Here is a 20554-nt window from a genome sequence, read left to right as displayed (position 1 = left end):
TGTTTGTATGCAAAATAGTACACTTCACGGATGTCAGCTCGAAAAGGACCATGCCATGATCACTGACGTTTCTGGATACTGCACCTAGATGAAGAGCTGATATACAAATGCATTATCTAAAACCTCTGAATTGTCTTAGGAACAAAAGTGTAATGCCACAGAGCTGTCTAGAATATGTTTTTGTATGATCAGCATAAAGTGCATTTAACATATCACAAAATAGCATAGAATCTGGGGTACGAAAAATGGTAGAAGCACCACAAAAGGTCTGAAAACAAATGAAACTGTTGTACTCTGCGCACTACTAGACCTGAATATGGGCATGTGAGATTATACAATGTGAGTGGGAATACTGTCTGTATAAAGAATAACCAATTGTGGAATCCCTACTGACGTATATGACAGAACTTTAATATGTCATGTTCACATTTATACAGACGTCTTCATAGAAACTAATCTGCAACAAGATAAATGTTCACAATTTTCTGATGTTTTAAAGAATTACAAGCAGCAAAAGTCTTTTAATAAAATAATTTTTCATCATATCCACAGCATCTTTCATATCCAGTGATTATCGTCAAAACAAAATGATATGTACACAGCAACCCATTTATCCTCCTTTCCAGAATGCAGTCACAATGTGTTTATGTAGAATTGTTGAGATTTGTGAGCCAAATGTCTTGAAAGTAAAAAGTACTTTTTACATATGCAACTTTATAATTTCATCAGAATATTGCCCCAAGGGTGGTCATATGTTTGGTCATGCATCATGATTTCTTTTGGACTTACGCAAGTGCACAATCTAATTTATGATCTATCAACTTCACGCAAACTCACATAAATAGAAATCTACTTGAAGTTACATCACAATGATTTATAATAATATTCTGTTTGATACATATATCATTTAAGGACTGAAGAATTACATGACAGGAAAAAGTAACAATTCATATCACACATACTCAAAAAAACAAAACAAAACAAAACAAAGAGAACATATTGGTTCAGTTATATACACTAATGTCTGAATGGAAGCATAATAGTCATGAGATTACTTTTGACTATTTGTGCATTTGCTAGCTTATTTCTCATGCGACAACATTGTATAAGAAAATACTTTCAGGCCAGCACATATCATTCTCAGTTGCCTCTTGACTTCTTGGAAAAAAACAACAAACAAAGAAACAACAAAACAATCCGATTACCTCTCCCGAATTTGCATTCTCGTCTCAAGCAAAATCTGCTTGGATGGGCTCAAATATGCTGCATTGCAGTCAAGCGGCAAGTTTATTTTCAGTTGTCATGGCAATGGCGAGCATACCACGAGGGGCCAGCGCCGGGGGCTTACCGTTTGAGAATTCCTGTGCCATTTTGTCCACGGTGTGCTGTAACTCCTGGTTGAAGACGCTGGGGCCGTTTGTGGTCTGCTGGGGGCTCCGTTTGTTGAAGACGTGATGGCGCACTTTCCTGGTGATTAAATATGTGCGGACGGATCGGTGAAACACAAGACTTTTTGCAGTACAAAATCACAGCACAGACACAAAGTACAGTCTTTATGAAATCTAAACTTATCATGGTTACTGTGATTGGTATGCAATCATTCACAACTGCATGAATGTGACTCTAATAGCATTGGACAAAGCCCCAAATCCTCAATACTCTTGCTTGAAACTCAACTTTGCAATTCAAAATTCAACGAACACTGATGGCGCCAACCACATAAGGCGTTACTCATAATGGAATCTTGCATCCCACGAGGCGTAATGCCTAATTCAAGTACATGCAGGGTCTTACTGGAGTACTGTCATTCTTTATTGATGACTTTTTATGTAAAGCCAGAAGAGTTGTCTACAAATATTGCTCATGAAGAGAGTCATTTATTCAGGGGTTTTCTGTCCCGTAAATGCTAATGCTATTTGAAGGGGGGGGGGGGGGAATATCAATGACAAAATGCTATCAGACTGAATTCATAAGGGGTGAAATTATATCATGTCAGTAAAGTTTGCATGGAAATTGGCTGGGAGGATGATGAAGCAGAAAACTGGCTTTTTTTTAAAAGGCAGGTGAATTGGATACTCATTTCTCGATATCTCCTGTCACACAGTCAGGCATTTACATGTGGCGGAGAGAAATGGTCCCTCCGTGATCCATGAACTTTTAACATCTGCTGAAAATGTATCCTTATAAGCCAGTTCGTAGTTCCACTTTGCGCATGAGCAGAAAAAGGTCATTTGTACCAAGAGGCAAGTTGGTTTTTAAATTCACTGAGATAAGCATCTGTCATACAATGATTATTCATGCAATCCTTGTAAATGTTGCTTGTCAGTATATCCACCTGACAGCAAACCTGGTATTTGGCAATAAGAATAAAACAGTTTTTTAATGCATTCAATGCAAAACAATGAAATTGATGCTTCCCCGTCGGTTGATTGACGGACCATTCTGGTCACCTGGTCTACGCAAGTTAATTCATTGTTTAAACACGAATTCCATGCTTACCGGTACCCATAATGTCTCTTTGAAAACGACTGAAGTGCCTATCCAACTGAGAAAAAAGAAAGGTCATTTGTACCAACGTGCCCATGAGCTAATTACGAACTGGCTTATTCAACTGTATATGAAGGAACCTTAAATCCCATACTACGTCCCGAGGGGACTTTTATCATTTCACTGTGGGCTCTTCAAAGACACAGTGAAGTTTCTGAAAAAATTTCTCTTGTTTGCAACAAGATCTTGTGTGCAGCAAGAATTTTCTCAACCTATAGTACAGTGCACTCCCGTTATAACGAACACGGTTATAACGAAATTCCGGTTACAACGAAATAAAATTTAGGGCCGCAACATTATCAACTCTATGTATTTTTATTGTTTATTCATTCGGTTATAACGAAATTTCGTTATAACGAAAGAAAACTGCCGGTCCCGAGGACTTCGTTATAACGGGAGTCCACTGTAATGGTTTGATGAAAGTTTTATCGCCAAAATGAATGCTCTTAAAAAAGCAACTGAACCTTTGATTATCCAGGCATCCATAACAGCTAGCTCTAAGAAGAGGTGGTCTGACCGTGACACTCAGAAATTTGCCATCATAACAATTAACATGGACTGTAAACCCTTTACTTGTTCTTTTAGACTAAAAACTTTATCTGGTGGCAAATAATGGGTTCAACTTGTTTAAGTACTTCCATTGTATGATATCAATTTAGAGTATATCTCACTACAATATGTTCATATACGGCACATCAAGTCGACAGGTGTCTCAGTCATACCCTCATGATGACGTTTTGATTCATGACAGTGAGAAATGAACAGAATTCCCTTCCATGGCAACCAAGAGATGCCTCGCTGCACTGAAGTCGTGACACTTGATATTCACGCAATGTTCCCAAAATGTCACAATATGCTAATTTCATGAGTATTTCACCTCATTCTGTTTCAATGAGCCAGGATACATGGGCATCTAGGCAATCCTCTCCACCCAGCCCCCCCCCCCCCCACCCCTTAATACATTTACAACCTCCTCATCATGGAGATCTCCTTCTTTACATTTATATTGTAAGATAGCAAAAAAGATAACATAATCATCACCTTGGTTGAATGTACCCCGATTGTTCCTGATAAACAGGTACGACTACAAATCTTCATATAATTCATTACCTTCCTTACTTCTACCTGAACCTAAATGTGTGAGACAGAGTGACATGAGCTGGAAATATCATAATGATATCACTCATTCATATATAGTGTAATATGTCTCATCAATTTTGATTAAAAATAAAACACTTGGCATATAGTTCCTTTGATCAATATTTGTATTTAAAAAAATGATATTAATGACAGAAAATCAAACAGCTTCAAATTATAACACAAGTGGTTCAATTGACAGAGCAAAGGATACAAAAAAAAAATCAAAAGTGTGTGCTGATTCAATGCTACAAGAAGACTGCACAAAAAAAAAAAAAATGTATATACTGTATTATGTACACCTTATGCAAGAGACTTACCCTCCATAGCCTATGACAGGTGTGATGTGTACCATTTGTGGAATGCTCTCACCATTTCTCTTCTTAGAGTACAGCATACCCTCCCAGGACTGCAGGGAAGGAAAAAACAAACAAACAAACAAGCTTGATTTTACAGGATATTTTTTTTTCTTGAAACTTTCTGGCCAAGATTGGCTGAAATACAAAGAAAAAAGAAATTGAAAGATGATTCAGACAACCTCACTGTACAAATTCTCAGTTAATGAGGATTGCCAAAAACAAACAAACAAACAAAGGAAACCCTACCCTGGTGATATTTAAGAATAAGGTATAACAATGGACAGTCAGTATACAATGAAAGTACAGTTTCGTGTTTCTCATTTTTTTCACTTTTTGCTTTTCATTAGAACCTCCTTTCTCTGACCTCCCCCCCCCCCCCATCTTTTGCTCTCACTCTTACACAAAGAAAACTCTATCGTGAACATTTGCTTTTATGTTCAAGATATATCTCTGTGGTGGGAGTTCTCCCTTCTCTCTCTCTCATTATCATCCTTCCTTCTTTCCTTCCAGAGGATATTTACATCTCTGTCAGTCTGTCCACAGCCTTTTCAATCTCACTTTTCTCCAGACAAACTGTTCCTCTTTGTACCCGATGGTTCATTGAAGAGCAGTAGACTGTAGATAAATCTGGCAGTATACCAAGCACATGACAGAGTTTTTGTGTCTTTCACAAATGGCAACTGAACGAGAGACAGACTTATCCATCACCATAACTGAGCTTTACATTTTCTTTGGTCTTTTGTGACAAACTACATATAATGCATCTGAAATTGGGTAGTATTCTTACTTTTTTATTTTGTCTGCACACAGTCACAGTTACGGTAAAACGCAAATTGCACTCCTTTCATATCTGCATTAGATGACATTTATGGTACAGCCCTTTTTATCCCCGTTTCCAAATCACAGAGTTACATAAAATAGAGTCTCTTGTTAATAATGCTTAAAATCATGATTTCTGTAAAATAGAATTTCTTTTTAATAATGCTTAAAATCATGATTTCTATAAAATAGAATTTCTTGTTAATAATGCTTAAAATTATGATTTCTATAAACTAGTTTCCTATTAGTAATGCTTGAAATTATGATTTCTTTAATTTGACTTATTGGAATCTACATATGCTTTCAAGAAACTCCTGAGACCTAGAAAAAATTGCACTATGTACAAAGTCAAAGGCGTAAAAGTCTTCAAACAGAACAAATGATATGAATACTACATCGTACTTCCTTGCTTTGTGCTTTCTTGTTCATGCAATGCGACTTTACACTGTTAAGTTTGCATTTTTTTAACCTTTTGTGTGTATGTAAAACACTCTAGAAGATCATGCATGATGAAGAATCAATCTTAAAAAGATGAGATGCTTCCTCAAAATGTTGATGAATAATACATTAACATCCTCTTCAGAGAATGATTAATTGTGAATATCATACAAAAGTTGTTCTTTTCAGCCTATTTTGCATTTACACTTCCACTGTTTGATTAATAGCTTCATAAGTTAGTAATAGCCTTAAACACACCTAGAAAAAAAAAAAAAAGATCAATGTGAAGTCATAGAAACAGAGAGATTAACACCACCATCAGTGACCTAGCTATTTTATTATCAGAGCTGAGCCTACATGTCATTCCTAAATCTTATTCCTAAAGAGCAGTGTAACGAAAATATCCTAATCTTGTTTACAAAGAACATACTCATCACACTCATATTGTCATTTGTTAAAAGGACAAAGGCTCAAATGCTCCAAAACAAAAGCGTACTACTTGGCCAACATACGCGCCGCGTCTGTTTGAATCAATTCAAGGAGAGAGAGAGAAAAAGGGAGAGAAATTGACACAACTGACCAAAAAAATAAAAAGACAAAGACAATTAACTCTTTGCGTGCCATGATGTAAACCCACTGTGTGCCACATTATTCTGAGACAGCAACGTAGTCATGCTTTGGGAAAACATTCTGCTTTTCAAATCTACGTAAGTTAAATAGATTTTTGTTATCCTCGATATGTTACGAGCAAAGTTGTAGAGAAAACGCCAAGCTTTGCTTCAATGTAAATTGCATGGCAAATCCATGATCGTTTTTTTTTTTTTTTTCAAATGACCAGTAGCTACATTATTGTAAAAGGCATGACTTTTGCACACAACAGTGCCAGAAACTTAGAATTTACTCGCAAATTCCAATAGTGAACACCGCTTGATAGCCAATCACCACATAAAATGCAAGCTATACGTATTTGACAGGAACGGAATTGCAAGAAATGCTTTCATCACACTGTGGCATTTGTGATTTATCGGCGGCTTTGTGCGTTTGAGCAGAATATGCGAAGTTGGCATGCCGTCGACTGAGTCGGGCGTGCGAATGTGGCACATAAAGAGTTTTAAAAAGAGGGAGAAAAAACAGAGAAAACGAGGGGGAGAGAAAGGGACATAAGCTGACAAAAAAAGAACATATACACAGAGACAATAAAGTATTGTCTCACATATCTTGCAAGGCACATGATGAGAGAAAACAGACTTTGAGTTTTCAGGGAGATTGGATATGAAGCGTACATAGAGCATAAAATGCGCATTTCTTGAATGGCTATCCGATGTGATGGTGTACAGGACTAAAGGCTTTCATCCATGTTAGTATCTGTTTATGAATATTGAATAGAAGTGAGACAATCAGGAATCTGCATTATTCCATACAATCATCTTCACAAATTTGTTGATTTGTTATATTTCCAATTCAGCAAAGCATTGTGAATGCTGGCAAATATGAATGTCAGCAATATGAAAAGACTCCAAAAGGTCCAAAATCGAGCAGCTCACCTGCTGCTTGGTATACAGAGTAGATAACCTAGTGCTCCTGTACTGAAGCAGTTACACTGGCTCCCCATCAAAGAGCATATTGATTACAAACTAGACTTTCTTGTTCATGAGTGCATGATGAATACTGCTCCACAATACCTATCCCACCTAATAACCACGGGACCCCTATCAGATCTCCAGATATCAACTTCGGTCACAAAATGACAAAACAATCCTGCAAATCCCACAAGCAAAAACCAAAGCATTTGAACGCACATTCTCATATGCTGGATCTGTCGTCTGGAATCCGCCTATGTGTTTCAGAAGATATGTTTAAAAGGAAACTTAAGACTAAACTGTTTGAATTTGAATTCCACGAATTTCGTGAGGGCCAAGATTCGTGAAATTAAAATGCACGCGAAAGTTCTTGTCTACACTATATATGCATAGAACGCCAGTGGCAATTCGCAAAAATTTCATGCCATGAAAAAGGCCGTCAGCTCCAATTCCCGAAGATTTCACGCCGCGAATTTATCATGTTTTACAGTATGTTGTCTTTATATTTTATGAATGTTGTATGTAAATTTTTCAGCACTTTGATCGGGTCCCTGTATAAGTGCTCAATAAGAAATAGTCATTATTATTATTATTATTATCATCATCATCATCATCATTATCACTGCTCTTTTATGTGGGATAACCACTGCGACACAATTTCACATCGAGTCAGGAAGAAGTATCTTGACTCAAAAAGTATAGAATCTAGGGTTATCATACATGGTAGTTTCATGCATTATCATTTTGTGCACCTGCACATGGACACTCCACAGTGGTAGAACAAAACACTGTAGATCTCCCTTAGACACATACATTTGTAGTGCTCAACTATATTCCTGAAATACTGTTTAATCACGCCAGAATCAAGGGCACTGCCATAGATTAAATGGTCCTAACTCAACATTACTGTGCACAGTAGTGAATTATAAAACATGATCGACTACGGTAATTGCAGCCATCTGCTCCACAGCCACAATAGCATGCCGACTGCTTTTATCTCGTAAATAAATTGGAAATCATATACAGTCACCATCACGGGAGCTGACACACAAATTACCGAGGTAAATGCTCGTCACTGGCATTTACCACCAAAATTCCTGCGATTATAAATTCGTGATAAATTATTCATCGCTGCCGACTCAAGTACGCACTTCCCACGAAATACGCCGACATGTCACGCTCGGAGAGCAACCGTTTTCCGACTGCCACCCACGCCTGTGCTACTCCTGCCTGTTACGTCCGGGCAGATAACAAAAAGCAGCTGACGTCAGTAGCGTTAAGCTGCGGCTGTGGATTTCTGACTTTACTCGAGGCCCTCCATCTCCCCCACCCCACAGAGAAACATACTATTAGTATGGGAACCCTTAGCCAGTTAAGCTGTCAGCCCCTCATAATTCCGATCATCATGTATAACCTTGCCTCACTATAAAGTATTACATGAACACTCTGAATCATCCACTGACACACTTTCTCTCGCCTCTCAATGCTGGAAAAAACTAGCACCATTGTAATTTGTGCCAATGAGAGAAACTAGGAGAGGTAAATTGGCATGTTGTGATCACAAGAAAATAGGGGGCAACCTGCTCTGCTCATTTACTCTCTTCTGAAGGGGTAAAAGGCAACTGATTAGTGCAAGGAATGGCATAATCACCCTTAATCCCTGTGGATACATACAGAGTACCATCCCTGGCATCGGGAACAGCTTAAAATTAAGAACAAAGAAACAGATAAGATCACCTGTGGATGTTCATTACATCCAATTGTGTTGTGTTTGTGTCCTTGCACATGTGTGTGTGTTTGTGTGTGTGTGTGTGTGTGTGTGTGCGCGTAACTCTGAATATGTGTATACATGTAAGTACATTTTATGTGGGTGTACATGCATTTTTCTGTGTTATCTTATTTTTCTTTGGTGAGTGAGGCAGAATGGTAAATGTTTTATCAATCGCCAAGTCCTCCCACACTTGTTGACAATACAACCTGCAATCACGGACATATTCTCCTTAAGCATTATATCGCGTACAACTAGAGCTAGCTGCATCATTTTTCTCAGGCATTTGCAATTAGCAAATTGCTGTGGCTGTAGCCTGGGGCAAAACGCACTAACAATGAGACCCAATCAGCTCTGATGTCATGTAAAAGTCACTCTGAAATGACCTGGAAAAACAAAATAGCGGAAAAATACACCACGCCTCTTTGACACACAGTAAATCGCTGTGTGATGGTGTGTCACCTTCTTGCGCTTCAAATATACACAGGTAGTTTGCAATTCCAACACCATGTTTCATGGCAGTACACACCTTCTATCATTTTTTAATCAGTAAAGTATGAAAATTTCACATCCTCTTCTTAACATATTCTGTCTTTCCTAGAAAAGAAGCTGCAAGCAAGTTGATATTTCTTGCAAATTTTCTGTGTCAAACAATATTTGTGAAATTAACAACATGGTAGAAATACTGCCTCCCATAGTACAATTGCCTTTTATATAATCTCCTTTCAATTCAACTCAGTTAAATTCAAATTCAATTTTATCTTGTGACAAAAACACATCTCAAGGATGGAAAATCACTAACTTTTCTCTTGACAAGAAATATTACCTCTTTGTCACTCAGTCAATGTGGTTCTTTTTATAGCAAATTCAACCTTTCAAAAAACTGTCTAGAACCCAAATTCATTAAATATTACACTTGCGAAAAAAACATACATGGCGTATCCAATGAACATAGCTTCCCACTTTCTGGAGCAGCTTTTGATGCATTTTGATATATTGTAAGCATATTTCAAACAGTAGAAGATGAATTTTGAGCCTTTCTGGGAACTATTTTTTTAAACTTTAAATGGGGGGGGGGTGGTGGCACAAACCTTTGCCTTCTTCAGTTGTGAGTAGATGCCGTCCACGAGCTCCGGTTTGTTTTTGTCGCACCTGGGCATGTCCTCCATTTCCTGGCCAAGCACTTCCTCACTGGTGAAACCCGAAAGCCGCTCGTAGGCGGGATTCATGTACTGGATGGTGCGGTTCTCGCTCGTGATTTGGATGGCTTCCGAACTGCTCTCCAGCGCAGCAAATAACGAGTTGGTGGCTCTGTGAAAAGCAAGCACAAAATCATTCACATCGGTTTGGGAAGGATCTATAATACAGAAATTGATAAATAAACAGCCAAGCTTATCATTTGAAAATATATGACAGCGGTAGCGATGGTCACCTGACTGTCGCGCTGGTCACCTGACTGTAGCGCTGGTCACATGACTGTAGCGCTGGTCACAGGACTATAGTGCCGCTTCTACCCTGGTTGCTCGCAGGGTAAGATTTTGCCAGAGGCTACCCCATGGCTACCCTGCATTTTTGTGGCCTGTTAGAATGGTGCTAAAGAGCACAATATTACGGATATCATAAAGATACTACACCACATGTCACTGAAGCATTGGAAAGACTAAATCCTATTTCCACCTTCAAGTCCCCATTGACTTCAAACTTTCTTCCATGCAACTGCCATATGAATAAAATAGATATAAAATGAAGTGAAAGAGGTATATGTCTGACCGATAGATGCTGTCTTCCATGCCATATGTTTTGTCCCCTGTATGTAAACTTAAGGCTATAAATGATAGTTAATACATTCTTCTTTCTTTTTTCTTTTTTTTTGGTAAAAGGAGAAGCAAAAATCAATGCAAAAACATGTACAACCGAAAAACAACACAGAAGAAAAAACAAAATCATACGGACAACACAGTTACTGTATCAACAGAATATGAAAGAACTTTTGTCTTTACATGCACAACCCTCGAGGGCCTCAGTCAAAAACCTGAAAGTCCATTAAACGAGCCACTCTCATTATCACCCCCACTGGATGCAAAGCAGAGCTCATTATGGCCATTGGAACAGGTGTGTATCATCATCTCGACATTGATACTAGCTGTCAACCGATCAAAGCATAGACGTGCATGTTGGTATGCATTGTAAGTTGACAGTTCATTAGCTTCTTTGTCATTTGGTCGACATTTGAACAAGATGAATGAGCACACCACCTACTTATTCTTCTACCACGACATTCATTTGTTTCCCCCACCCCATCCCAACCAACCCCCCCCCCCAAAAAAAAAAAGAAGGAATATGAAACAGAAGAGAAAAGCATCAGTTTGTAAAGTGTCGGGAAAATACACCTGTCTTTCCTTGGAGAATGTTTAGTATCATCCATATAGGACATTTTAGCGGCACATTAAAAACGTGTAATGTTGTCCGCTCAATTCTTACTGTGCAATACGAGAGGGTATTGAACGAAATGCATAGGCCAAGGTATTAATTCCCCATAGGCTACCACTGTTACTGGCTTTGCAATGATACACCGTATTTTGTCTCGTCAGTTACATGAGCGCTTGCTGAGTGCGCGAACGCTTGGTATGTACTAAGTGCCGAAACTCTAATTGTTACATTGCACAAGCGCACAAACATCTTGCTACATACGCCAAGTACAGTATGAGTCGCTCATTTTTTTCAGTGCAGTGTCTATTTCACAGTCTAGTAGAAGTGCGGTACTTTTTTACCATTTATGCCTTCTATCTCTAGATGATGATTGTAGATGATAATAATTATATTGGATGGCTTTAATGCATCATTGATGGAATACCAGGAAACACTGCACTCGTTAGGGCAAATATTCCCTGGTATCCCATTCATTGTCATCCAATATAATATACAGTGTGGATATTAGTCTATTCTACAAGTATACATCACAAACTAATCACCATGACAAACCATGGCTTCATCTTTTCAGATGATGCTGCCACCAGAACCTGTGTGGAAATTGGAAATGTTTTATTTTTTCTACACATGAGTTATCTGAGAACTAGAAATACACTGTATTTTTAGTATACATTATTTGCCTGGAAATTGGACATTGTTTTGTTTTTTACGGATATTATGGATAAAGGAGATGAATTTTTCTACATACTAGACAAGTCCAAAATGTACAATTTTCTGAAGGGACTCATCATGCTGGTATTTCTCTGTTCACAATTTATCCATTCAAATCTTTAGGTTTGTTTGTTTTTTTCAGAATGGAGGCAAAGATTGTCTTTATACCCAAAACAGTATCTCAAGAAGTAATATCATTCAGTCTCTTGCTTTTATTTGCTCTGTTACAACTTTAATATGTACAGGAAAATGTGAGATGTAATACATAGATCTCAAGGGTCACTCTGAATGTTTTTTCTGCTCCTATCAGTGGGACCACATCCCTGGAGGCTGCAAAGCAGAGTATCCCAGCAACCGTCTCACCTGAGTTTGAACTGTGATCGGAACTCTCCAAACTCTATCTGCAGCAGCTCGTTGAGGCAGGCTCCCGTGTTGGCATTCTCAGCGTAGCGGCGGTTGAAGCCGGCATTGATGAGGGGCATGATCGAAGGTTCGTCCTTGTCTAGTGGACTGCAGACAGAGACAACATGAGATGGGTGAGTGAGAAAATACTTCACATATTGAGGTATGCATATTAATCGTACCATCAAATTATACAATGCCTCTAATTATAAATGGGCTAACAGTACCAAGGATAATTTGCAGTCATTATTTTTTGACGGCCATTCTGAATTCATGCAGATCGAATGCCTTTTGTCTTCCATCCTAAAAAAATAAAATAAAAAATAAAAAAATGAAAATCATAAAATACATTATCACATTATACAATATGAGTCTTTCCACGTTTTTCTTTTAACCAGTACTTTAAAGGTAGCACTGTATTCACTTTCCTCTTCAACAAATGTTCCTGCCTAACCTCAACTGTTTTTCTCATTCAGTTTTTTGCGCTTCAAAAACCAAAACACTGTAAGGTACATAATGTATATCAAAAGACTTCTTAAAAAGCAAATTATATCAAATGCGTAAAGAATAAGAGATAATTCATTAGTCGGCTAAATGAATGGATCATAACACTTTCTTCTTCTGTGCAAAAATCAAACTGTATTGGATTCTGCATCACAGATTGCAGATTTATCCACTGGTCCTAGACATGCACACACACACACACACACCATACCTACTGACAATTACAGTCAAAAAGCATGGGTGTGGAATAGCAGCTCATATACCAGGAAAAGAGAAGTATACACTTCATTTGTGTGTGTGAGTGACTGTACGTGTGTGTGTGTGTGTTATTGTTATCAAAGCGAATAGTACATAAACTCGGCTAGAATCTCATCTTACCTTTTATTATGGAAAAGAAAAAAAAAAAGACTTAAAACAAAAACAATGAGAAGACACGCTTCCATGAAAGAAATAATGTGCCGGAGTGAGGATTTGGGTTGCACACACTGAAACTCGAGATATTACATTCAAGCACATGAAAGAATGCAGCACCAAGCCATTACATTTAATACTACCCTCACATGTCTACTCCATGAGGCCCACGCCTATCAATACTACCCCATGCACTTCTAATGTGGAGAGACAGACAGAGGACAGACAGACAGTTATAGCATAGATATGCAAGTGGTACATCATGTCAGCTGAGAGCATTTACCCTTTTTGTTTCTTCTATTTATGGTGTTTACAGACTGTACGAACTTAATTCTCTCTATCGCATATAGCTCTCCGAATCTGAACGTGTGTGGCGCTCTAATTTTTTTACCTTTAATTCTTCAGATATAAACTTCCGGTTATGAATGCACAATGTGTAAATGTACGCTTTTATGCACATTGAATGCTGAAGTACTAGCCGGTTTTCATAGATCGTATCAAATTCTGTCTTACAAAATACTAGCGAATAATAGAGTTATTTTCTAATCATGGGATTCTTCTGTGAAGCGGTCCAATGCTGGGTCAATGACGCTAAATGACAAAATCATGGAAAATATCCATAGATGGACGTGACGTGAGTAAGTTCCCAACAGACAAAGTTCAGCAGAGAGCATGGAAAAATCTGCTTCCCAGGAAAGACTACTTCGACCTGACGTCAAACTTGTTCAAGACATTTCCAGAAAGAAATGTACGATCAAAGATCCTACACTTACGCAGGATCTTTGGTATGATTTTCCAGAACCGCAAAACTGGAAGTCTACGTCCCAAAAGCGATCAATCAGATATCGGTATGAAGAGGTGATATCGCTTGATATCGGCTATATGCGATAGGCAGGATTGCCAGTGTACAGTCACCTGATACCTCCATCTCCTTACATACAAGTAGTTGCTTCCACCAGTGCAGTCACATTAGTTGGACCCTTTATTGACAGCAAGAAATAGCTGCACAATCTTGACCTTTTGTCATTGACGGTTGGATTCTGACCTCTTTTGCGCAAAGGAAATATTCACCCATTTATTGTTAACCTGTTGAGAACGGGCCGATTTTGCTACAACATGCATTTCCACTAGATGCTTGCCCGAGTATACTCAGGACTCGTTTTCAATAGGTTAATGTGTAAATCAATACCACATCACTTTCCAAAATTACTTTCTTAGCTGAAGCAGCAAAACAATTATATGATATCTTTAATAGCCAAAATTTAGCAAACTGTGAGTTTGAGGCTTCAATGATTTTTCCCCTGTCATTTCATGTAATTCCTTTCCTTCCCACAAAGTCATATTACTATTGGACAATTCTGGCCCGGGTTTTAGCTAGAAAATCACACACTCTGAGCTAAACTTCACTAGGGTTTGGATTTTTTTTTAATTTAAATTTGAAGGCATTTTGCCCCAGATGTAGTTTACACATCTACACTTCAATTGGTATAACTTCTGGGTCAAGTATCAATTATACCTATAACAATAATCATAATATTATGATGATAACAATAAATGTACCAAATATCAATTAAAGTTGAATTCCTCTGAGGACTGTATGCTCTTTAACATTTCCTGAAGTGGTTTCTAAGTATCTTGGGAAAAGTGTTACGCTAAATCCTCACCTCAACCAATACTATGCCATCCCTTGAACTCAGACTTGTTGTTTTGCGTGCTGAACACTTTGGAAGACTGGTGTACGCTGAAATTTAACCAGGTGCTACATAAGCACTTGCCTGCTTGCCAAAGGCAAGTGAAAAATCAAAGGGGCAAGTGTTTGGAATAATGAGAAAAAAATGCTTGCCCAAGGCAAGCAAAAAAAAAAAGAAACAAACAAATTGAAGCCGCCTTTTTTTTCACTTATTCTGCCTGGTAAATCCATGAAGTCAACATTATAATAGGAGTATAATATATATATATATATATATATATATATATATATATATATATATATATATATATATATATATATATATATATATATATATATATATATATATATATATATATATATATATATATATAGATAGATATAGATATATACAGTGTATATCAAATGCATAAAGGGTAAGATAATTTATTTGTGGGCTAAATGAACAGATCATAGGGATTTCACAATGTTCTTTTTCCACTCTATATGGAAACCTAACAATGAATAAAAAGAGAAAGAAAGAGAGAGATGATACTAAAAAGCTACAGCAAAAGCCGCAAAGTGGAGTTTCTGTGGCTCTACAGGTTAAAGACTCAGAGTGATGTGCCTATTGACCTCCTACCTTGCTACGAGAGTCATTCATAATCATTCTAACCTCAGTTCACATTCTTTGCTGCAGTCCTGTCAGCAGCACTTATTTTCAAAAGCACTGTGGATATTTCACTGTGGATATTATTTTTGTGCACTTAGAAATGCCAGTATGAAGAGCCATAGAATGTAATTATTATTATCATTATCATTATATTTCCTGGAAAAAAAAAAAATCCAACATTATGTGCAGCCTGGATTATACAGACGAATCTCATGCACAGGCATCACTCTATTCTATTCCAATGTCTTCACAGAAATATTCTGGGATGGAGAAGATGTTTTTCTTTATGACGAGCCAGAGGGAGCCCCCTGCATGTTCAGTACAATCTCCTGGTCAAACCAGTCAGGTACTCCAATCCCTACCTAATCTAATTATTAAAAGAATGCTTAGTGCAGTGCTCACCCATTAATCGGGAACCGCTTTAGTGTGAACCCCTGCTTTAGTGCAACAAAACTTGATGTAAAAAATTTTTCATGTGCTATTTCCACTGCTTAATCGGAACTGTGAACCTCTTTATCGGGACAAGTCTGGCTGAAACACTTAACTTGTCCGTCATTAATGTCTACTAGAAAATAATAAGCCAATCCTTAGAAATAATTGCACAGATGTCATTTCCACACCACAAGGGTTAATTTCTAATTAGTTCCCAATAGATTATGGCGTCAGTGTCGGGCAGTTAGATGTAGCACAGAGGTGATCATCTATCAAGCGTCATCAGCTTCCACTCATGCACTGAATACACTCACGTACCACCCCTTCAGTGTGATACAGAGAGCCCCCTTTCCCGCATGCCGCCCATGCTCTTCACGTTTGTGCATAGTATGAATGCAGTGTGTGTATGTTTGTGTGTGGCAGCAGAACAAGGAGGCATGAATATGACAAAAATGTGTTCGTCCAATCGACATAATCAGTGTCACCATAACATGCATGTTGTTAACACGTTAGACAGCGTGTTGGAAGTTGGCATAGCTGCCTCTTTCTCTGCATTGATAGGGTCATAGGCAGCGTGACTTGATTATGTACTAGTACTTTGAACTCTAATGAGCTTTAATTTATTTTGTGGATCAAATGTATGGAGGTTTGTTCAGATGATGCATTTTCCAAAATTATGAGACTGCTGTGTCTTTCCTTAATGCCACTTTTTGTTTGCGTGTCGTAGCGTGTGCGTACTTGTTACTGTGGTTATTGGTGGGTTTAATAACTGCACATGGTTTAGTATAATGCCTACATACTAGGCTTTGTGTTGTGTAGTCGCATGGCCAATACCAGCCACCACTTAAGCGGGAGCACCGCTTAAACGGGGAAAAAACTTGTCTCCCAACCCCTCCTGATTATGTGGTGAGCACTGTACCACTCATTGGCCTGTTAAGAACTTTAAGTCAGAGCATTTCACAATTTCCTCCTTTTTTCTGTTTGGGGGGGGGGGACACGAAATGGATAATTTCCTTGTTCTTACAACAACAACAACAACAACAACACAAGGTAAGACAGTTAGATCTACACACCAACTCCTGCCATTGTGTGCTTCCTTGAATCTTGGGCATGAAATTTTGTGCAGGAGACAAGAAATACAACTTTTGATGAGTGCTCACACTGACATCACCAAATAGAGGTACACCTAATAATATGCAGCGTGATGATTGATGCTGCAATTTTCCCTGCACCCATTAGGAGCAGTGTCAGTAATTAAAGCCAAAGATCATATTCTATAACAGAAAAAAAAAAGAAGAAGGAAGAAATGAAGAAATTAATGTCATGAGAATGACAGTTTAATTACGACGCAATCTTTGGGATCTGTGACAACATCTCAGGGATGTCAGGCATTAACATCCTCTGCCCCAGGTCAATGTGGTGCGCTCCGCCCGAGCACACAAGCACATTTACGGGAAAAAGCATTCACACATACTGCTCTCTGATATTCATGAGCGACAAGCTGGTCTGTCTTCTAGTCGTATGTCATCAGATATGTATCAAAATCAAAAAAGAGAAATACAGATCTCTATCTCACAGAAAGATATTAAAAAGTAAAGAGCAAAACATTGATGTATATAACACTTTAACATCCTTATGCTGCAGCTTCATAAATGAAAGTCCTTGGTGTTTCAACAGGCAGAGTATCTTTCACTATTTGACGAGGAAATTAATGTTATCTTTTTACAAACCATATTTTAAGATGATATCAGGGAATGACAGATGTAGTATGAATGGATAGTCTGCATAAAAATGATCCCTCTCACCCCCCCCCCCCCGAAAAAAGAAAATACAACAAACAAAACAAAACAAAAACAGAGAAAAATTGAGTTAAGAAATGCCCACTGATATGTCTTGCACACTTGGAAACACGCTAACATGATACACGTACACTAAACCAACAAGATCCTCGTTGTGCATGTACAGTATTATGCCGGGTACTCTCAGCACCGCTTCTCTGGCCAACAGCAAACAAACCTGCGTTGCCATGGAAGCGCATCTATCAGGACAGATGAGATGCCTGCTTAAAAGCGGCACTCATGCAAGCCACGCACTATTACCTCTCATGACATCTACAAACAAATTTTCCGTCCAGTTGTTTGGATCCAGTTGTTTGGATCAACATGGTCCATCCAACCTACCTTCCTCCACCAAGTCTCATTCAATATTGCTGGTAACATTCTTTTTTCCCCAATAATTTTTTTTTTTCTTCAGTATCAACTTTGGAAAGTGAAACGCTGGTTGCTGTTTGACATTCATTCCCATTCTGGTTGCTGGAGAGAGAGAGAGAGAGAGACAGGACAATATTTTCCTATCCTCCCTCCTACTGTTCACTGGGTTGATTCGAGGATGAAATGATCGACACGTTTTAAGGCACAAAAAGTTCTTTACTGACGGCAGCCAGACAAAGGCTCCCAGTTTCTGATGATTCCTATAGCTCTTCTAAATGCACACACAGACTTATTTCTCTGTGTAATGCCAACTAAATTGTACCTGCATCAGTTCATGTCGGTAGCAGTGACCTCGTTTAAAAAAAAAAAAAAAATGAATAAATAAAGTCTGCCCTATCCATGGATTTGTAGCAGTTTTAATATTCTTCCCCCCCCCCAAAAAAAAAAAAAAAAAGAATAATCACTGAAATTTTGTAATTACACAATTATGTTGCACATTTAAGCAGAAACTGCAATATCAATATCCAAAATATGACCACAAAAAAAAAATCTTGAGTGATCTAGCACACTATCTTTTATCATTCCTAGTCTGTGCTTCATCACAAAATCTGCTATGCCTGTGACATAAACATTACATATTGCACTGTCAAATAATGTGTTTGGTCAACTACGGCTTTGATTGAAATTTGATTACATCATATCTCTTCTCACAAAATGAGTTTTAACTGTATTTTCCGACCACAAAAAAGGCTGAACACGTAAACATCACACGCTGATAGTGATCAGTACGTACTGCATGTCAAAGACGTGCCATTAACATCAAGCATTGAAGACAACCCATTACAACCCAGTAGTATGGAGTTTCCAGCATGATCTGATAAAACTTTCATTCAAATTCATTAAACATGCATTCATGTCGGAGTGATTCTTCTTGCTTGCCTTTTCGCTTGGTTCAAATTCACGACCAAGAACTTTCAGTTTTGTATAAATGATGATTATTTTCGATATCATTTCATTGAAATTAGTGACAGATTCATTCTATTTCACAGCTTAAAATCTGCACTCCATATTTTCAACATCATATCATTCAAATTTTATAGGGACAGATTCATTCCATTTTGCAGCATAACATCTGCACTCTATTTCATACCAGTTGAGTTCAGGTCATGATATGGACATAAAACAAGTTTCAATTTTGTTTTGAGAATTCAAGCTCATATCTCCTGCAATCAATTTCATGCAACATTGTAAAGATACAGCACTCTGTTTTATTTTTTTAACTTCTTGATTTTGTTTCTGTTCTAATTCTGCTGGGTTATTCTTGTTTTTGTTCTGTTTTTTATATTGACCAGCATTCCTAATCACTGCTCATTTTTTAGTTCTTATTTATGCACAAATACAACTAATTTTAACTATCCTATACTAATTTGATGATCAAGTCTCAATTTTGTTATTAAAGCCAGGAAATGTATACTTCATGACTGCATGATTCAATTGTATACTTTGGAATCATGTGTTGGGGTGGGAATGAACAAAAATGTTTGCATCTCATTAACCATCTTTTTTCTGTATTTTCCATACAATTTCTTTGTCTGACAATTTCTTGGTGTGCTAGGCATTTGGGCAGGCACAGAGTATGTCCTGGAGCGGTTGAACCACTAGCTGCACTAGACTGGTGTAAACAAAATTTAAGACGTAAATACCAAATATACATGTTTTCCTCTTTTAACTTACTAGCACTTAAATGCAAGAACACTTGCAACCGGAAGCTATTGTGAATTTGAATGATGTTAAAGCTCCTACTTACTTTTGGGAGCAGTGATTTAAAAAATGTTCTAGATATCACTTTTGATGCATATGTGTAGGCCAGTTGTATCACAAAACATCCTACCAAATAAATTTTTTGCAATAAAGCCTAAAATATAAGGAGATATCACTATTTTTCTCATTAAACCATAACTGTAGATGATTTAATCTGGAAACATTTTTATTTTAAGTATTGTTCACATTTTGTATATATCTACACTTAACATTGATTATACTGGTTCAAATATTTACATTGGTTGTTTCTATTCCTAACTCACATTCTAGAACTATTCTGAAGCACGAATGCTGGGTTTTTGTTTCATCTGCAAATGATAAATTGTGCCATTAACAAGCAGTTGTAATTTGAATCCCTCCATTTGAACTTTTCATTGACCGAAATCATGAAATCGCAAGAACCTAGGTTGAGATTGAATACCTTTTTTTTTGGTGTCTGAACTTCGATGTCGCTGGACATTCTAATTTGTCCCAAACTGCATGAAACGTTTAGTGATTTGGTTGAAATAAGAATGAAGATGGACAGGAAGATCTAATGTACCACAACTGACAAACTGTACATTATATTGCTCATTAATACATGGTGTACATGTTAGATCAACCCCTAATTACATTGGCTATTATGACACACACCCTGGCCTGA

The 20554-nt window shown here is 37.7% G+C and overlaps 1 protein-coding gene across 1 annotated transcript in view; it reads right to left on the bottom strand.

Moving 5' to 3' along the window:
* LOC140230469 (high affinity cAMP-specific and IBMX-insensitive 3',5'-cyclic phosphodiesterase 8B-like) overlaps positions 1 to 20554 on the bottom strand; it is an 81106-nt gene that overhangs the window by 19506 nt on the left and 41046 nt on the right. Inside the window, exons 5-8 of the mRNA XM_072310624.1 lie at positions 12153 to 12299; positions 9740 to 9959; positions 4005 to 4093; positions 1349 to 1467 (exon numbers count right to left, since the gene is read on the bottom strand). Coding sequence (XP_072166725.1) covers positions 1349 to 1467; positions 4005 to 4093; positions 9740 to 9959; positions 12153 to 12299 — 575 coding nt within the window. The remainder of the gene's footprint in view (positions 1 to 1348; positions 1468 to 4004; positions 4094 to 9739; positions 9960 to 12152; positions 12300 to 20554) is intronic.

This window comes from Diadema setosum, chromosome 7, assembly GCF_964275005.1.
Source record: "Diadema setosum chromosome 7, eeDiaSeto1, whole genome shotgun sequence".
NCBI classification, from domain to species: Eukaryota; Metazoa; Echinodermata; class Echinoidea; order Diadematoida; family Diadematidae; genus Diadema; species Diadema setosum.
This window is presented reverse-complemented; position numbering and strand designations above follow the sequence as displayed.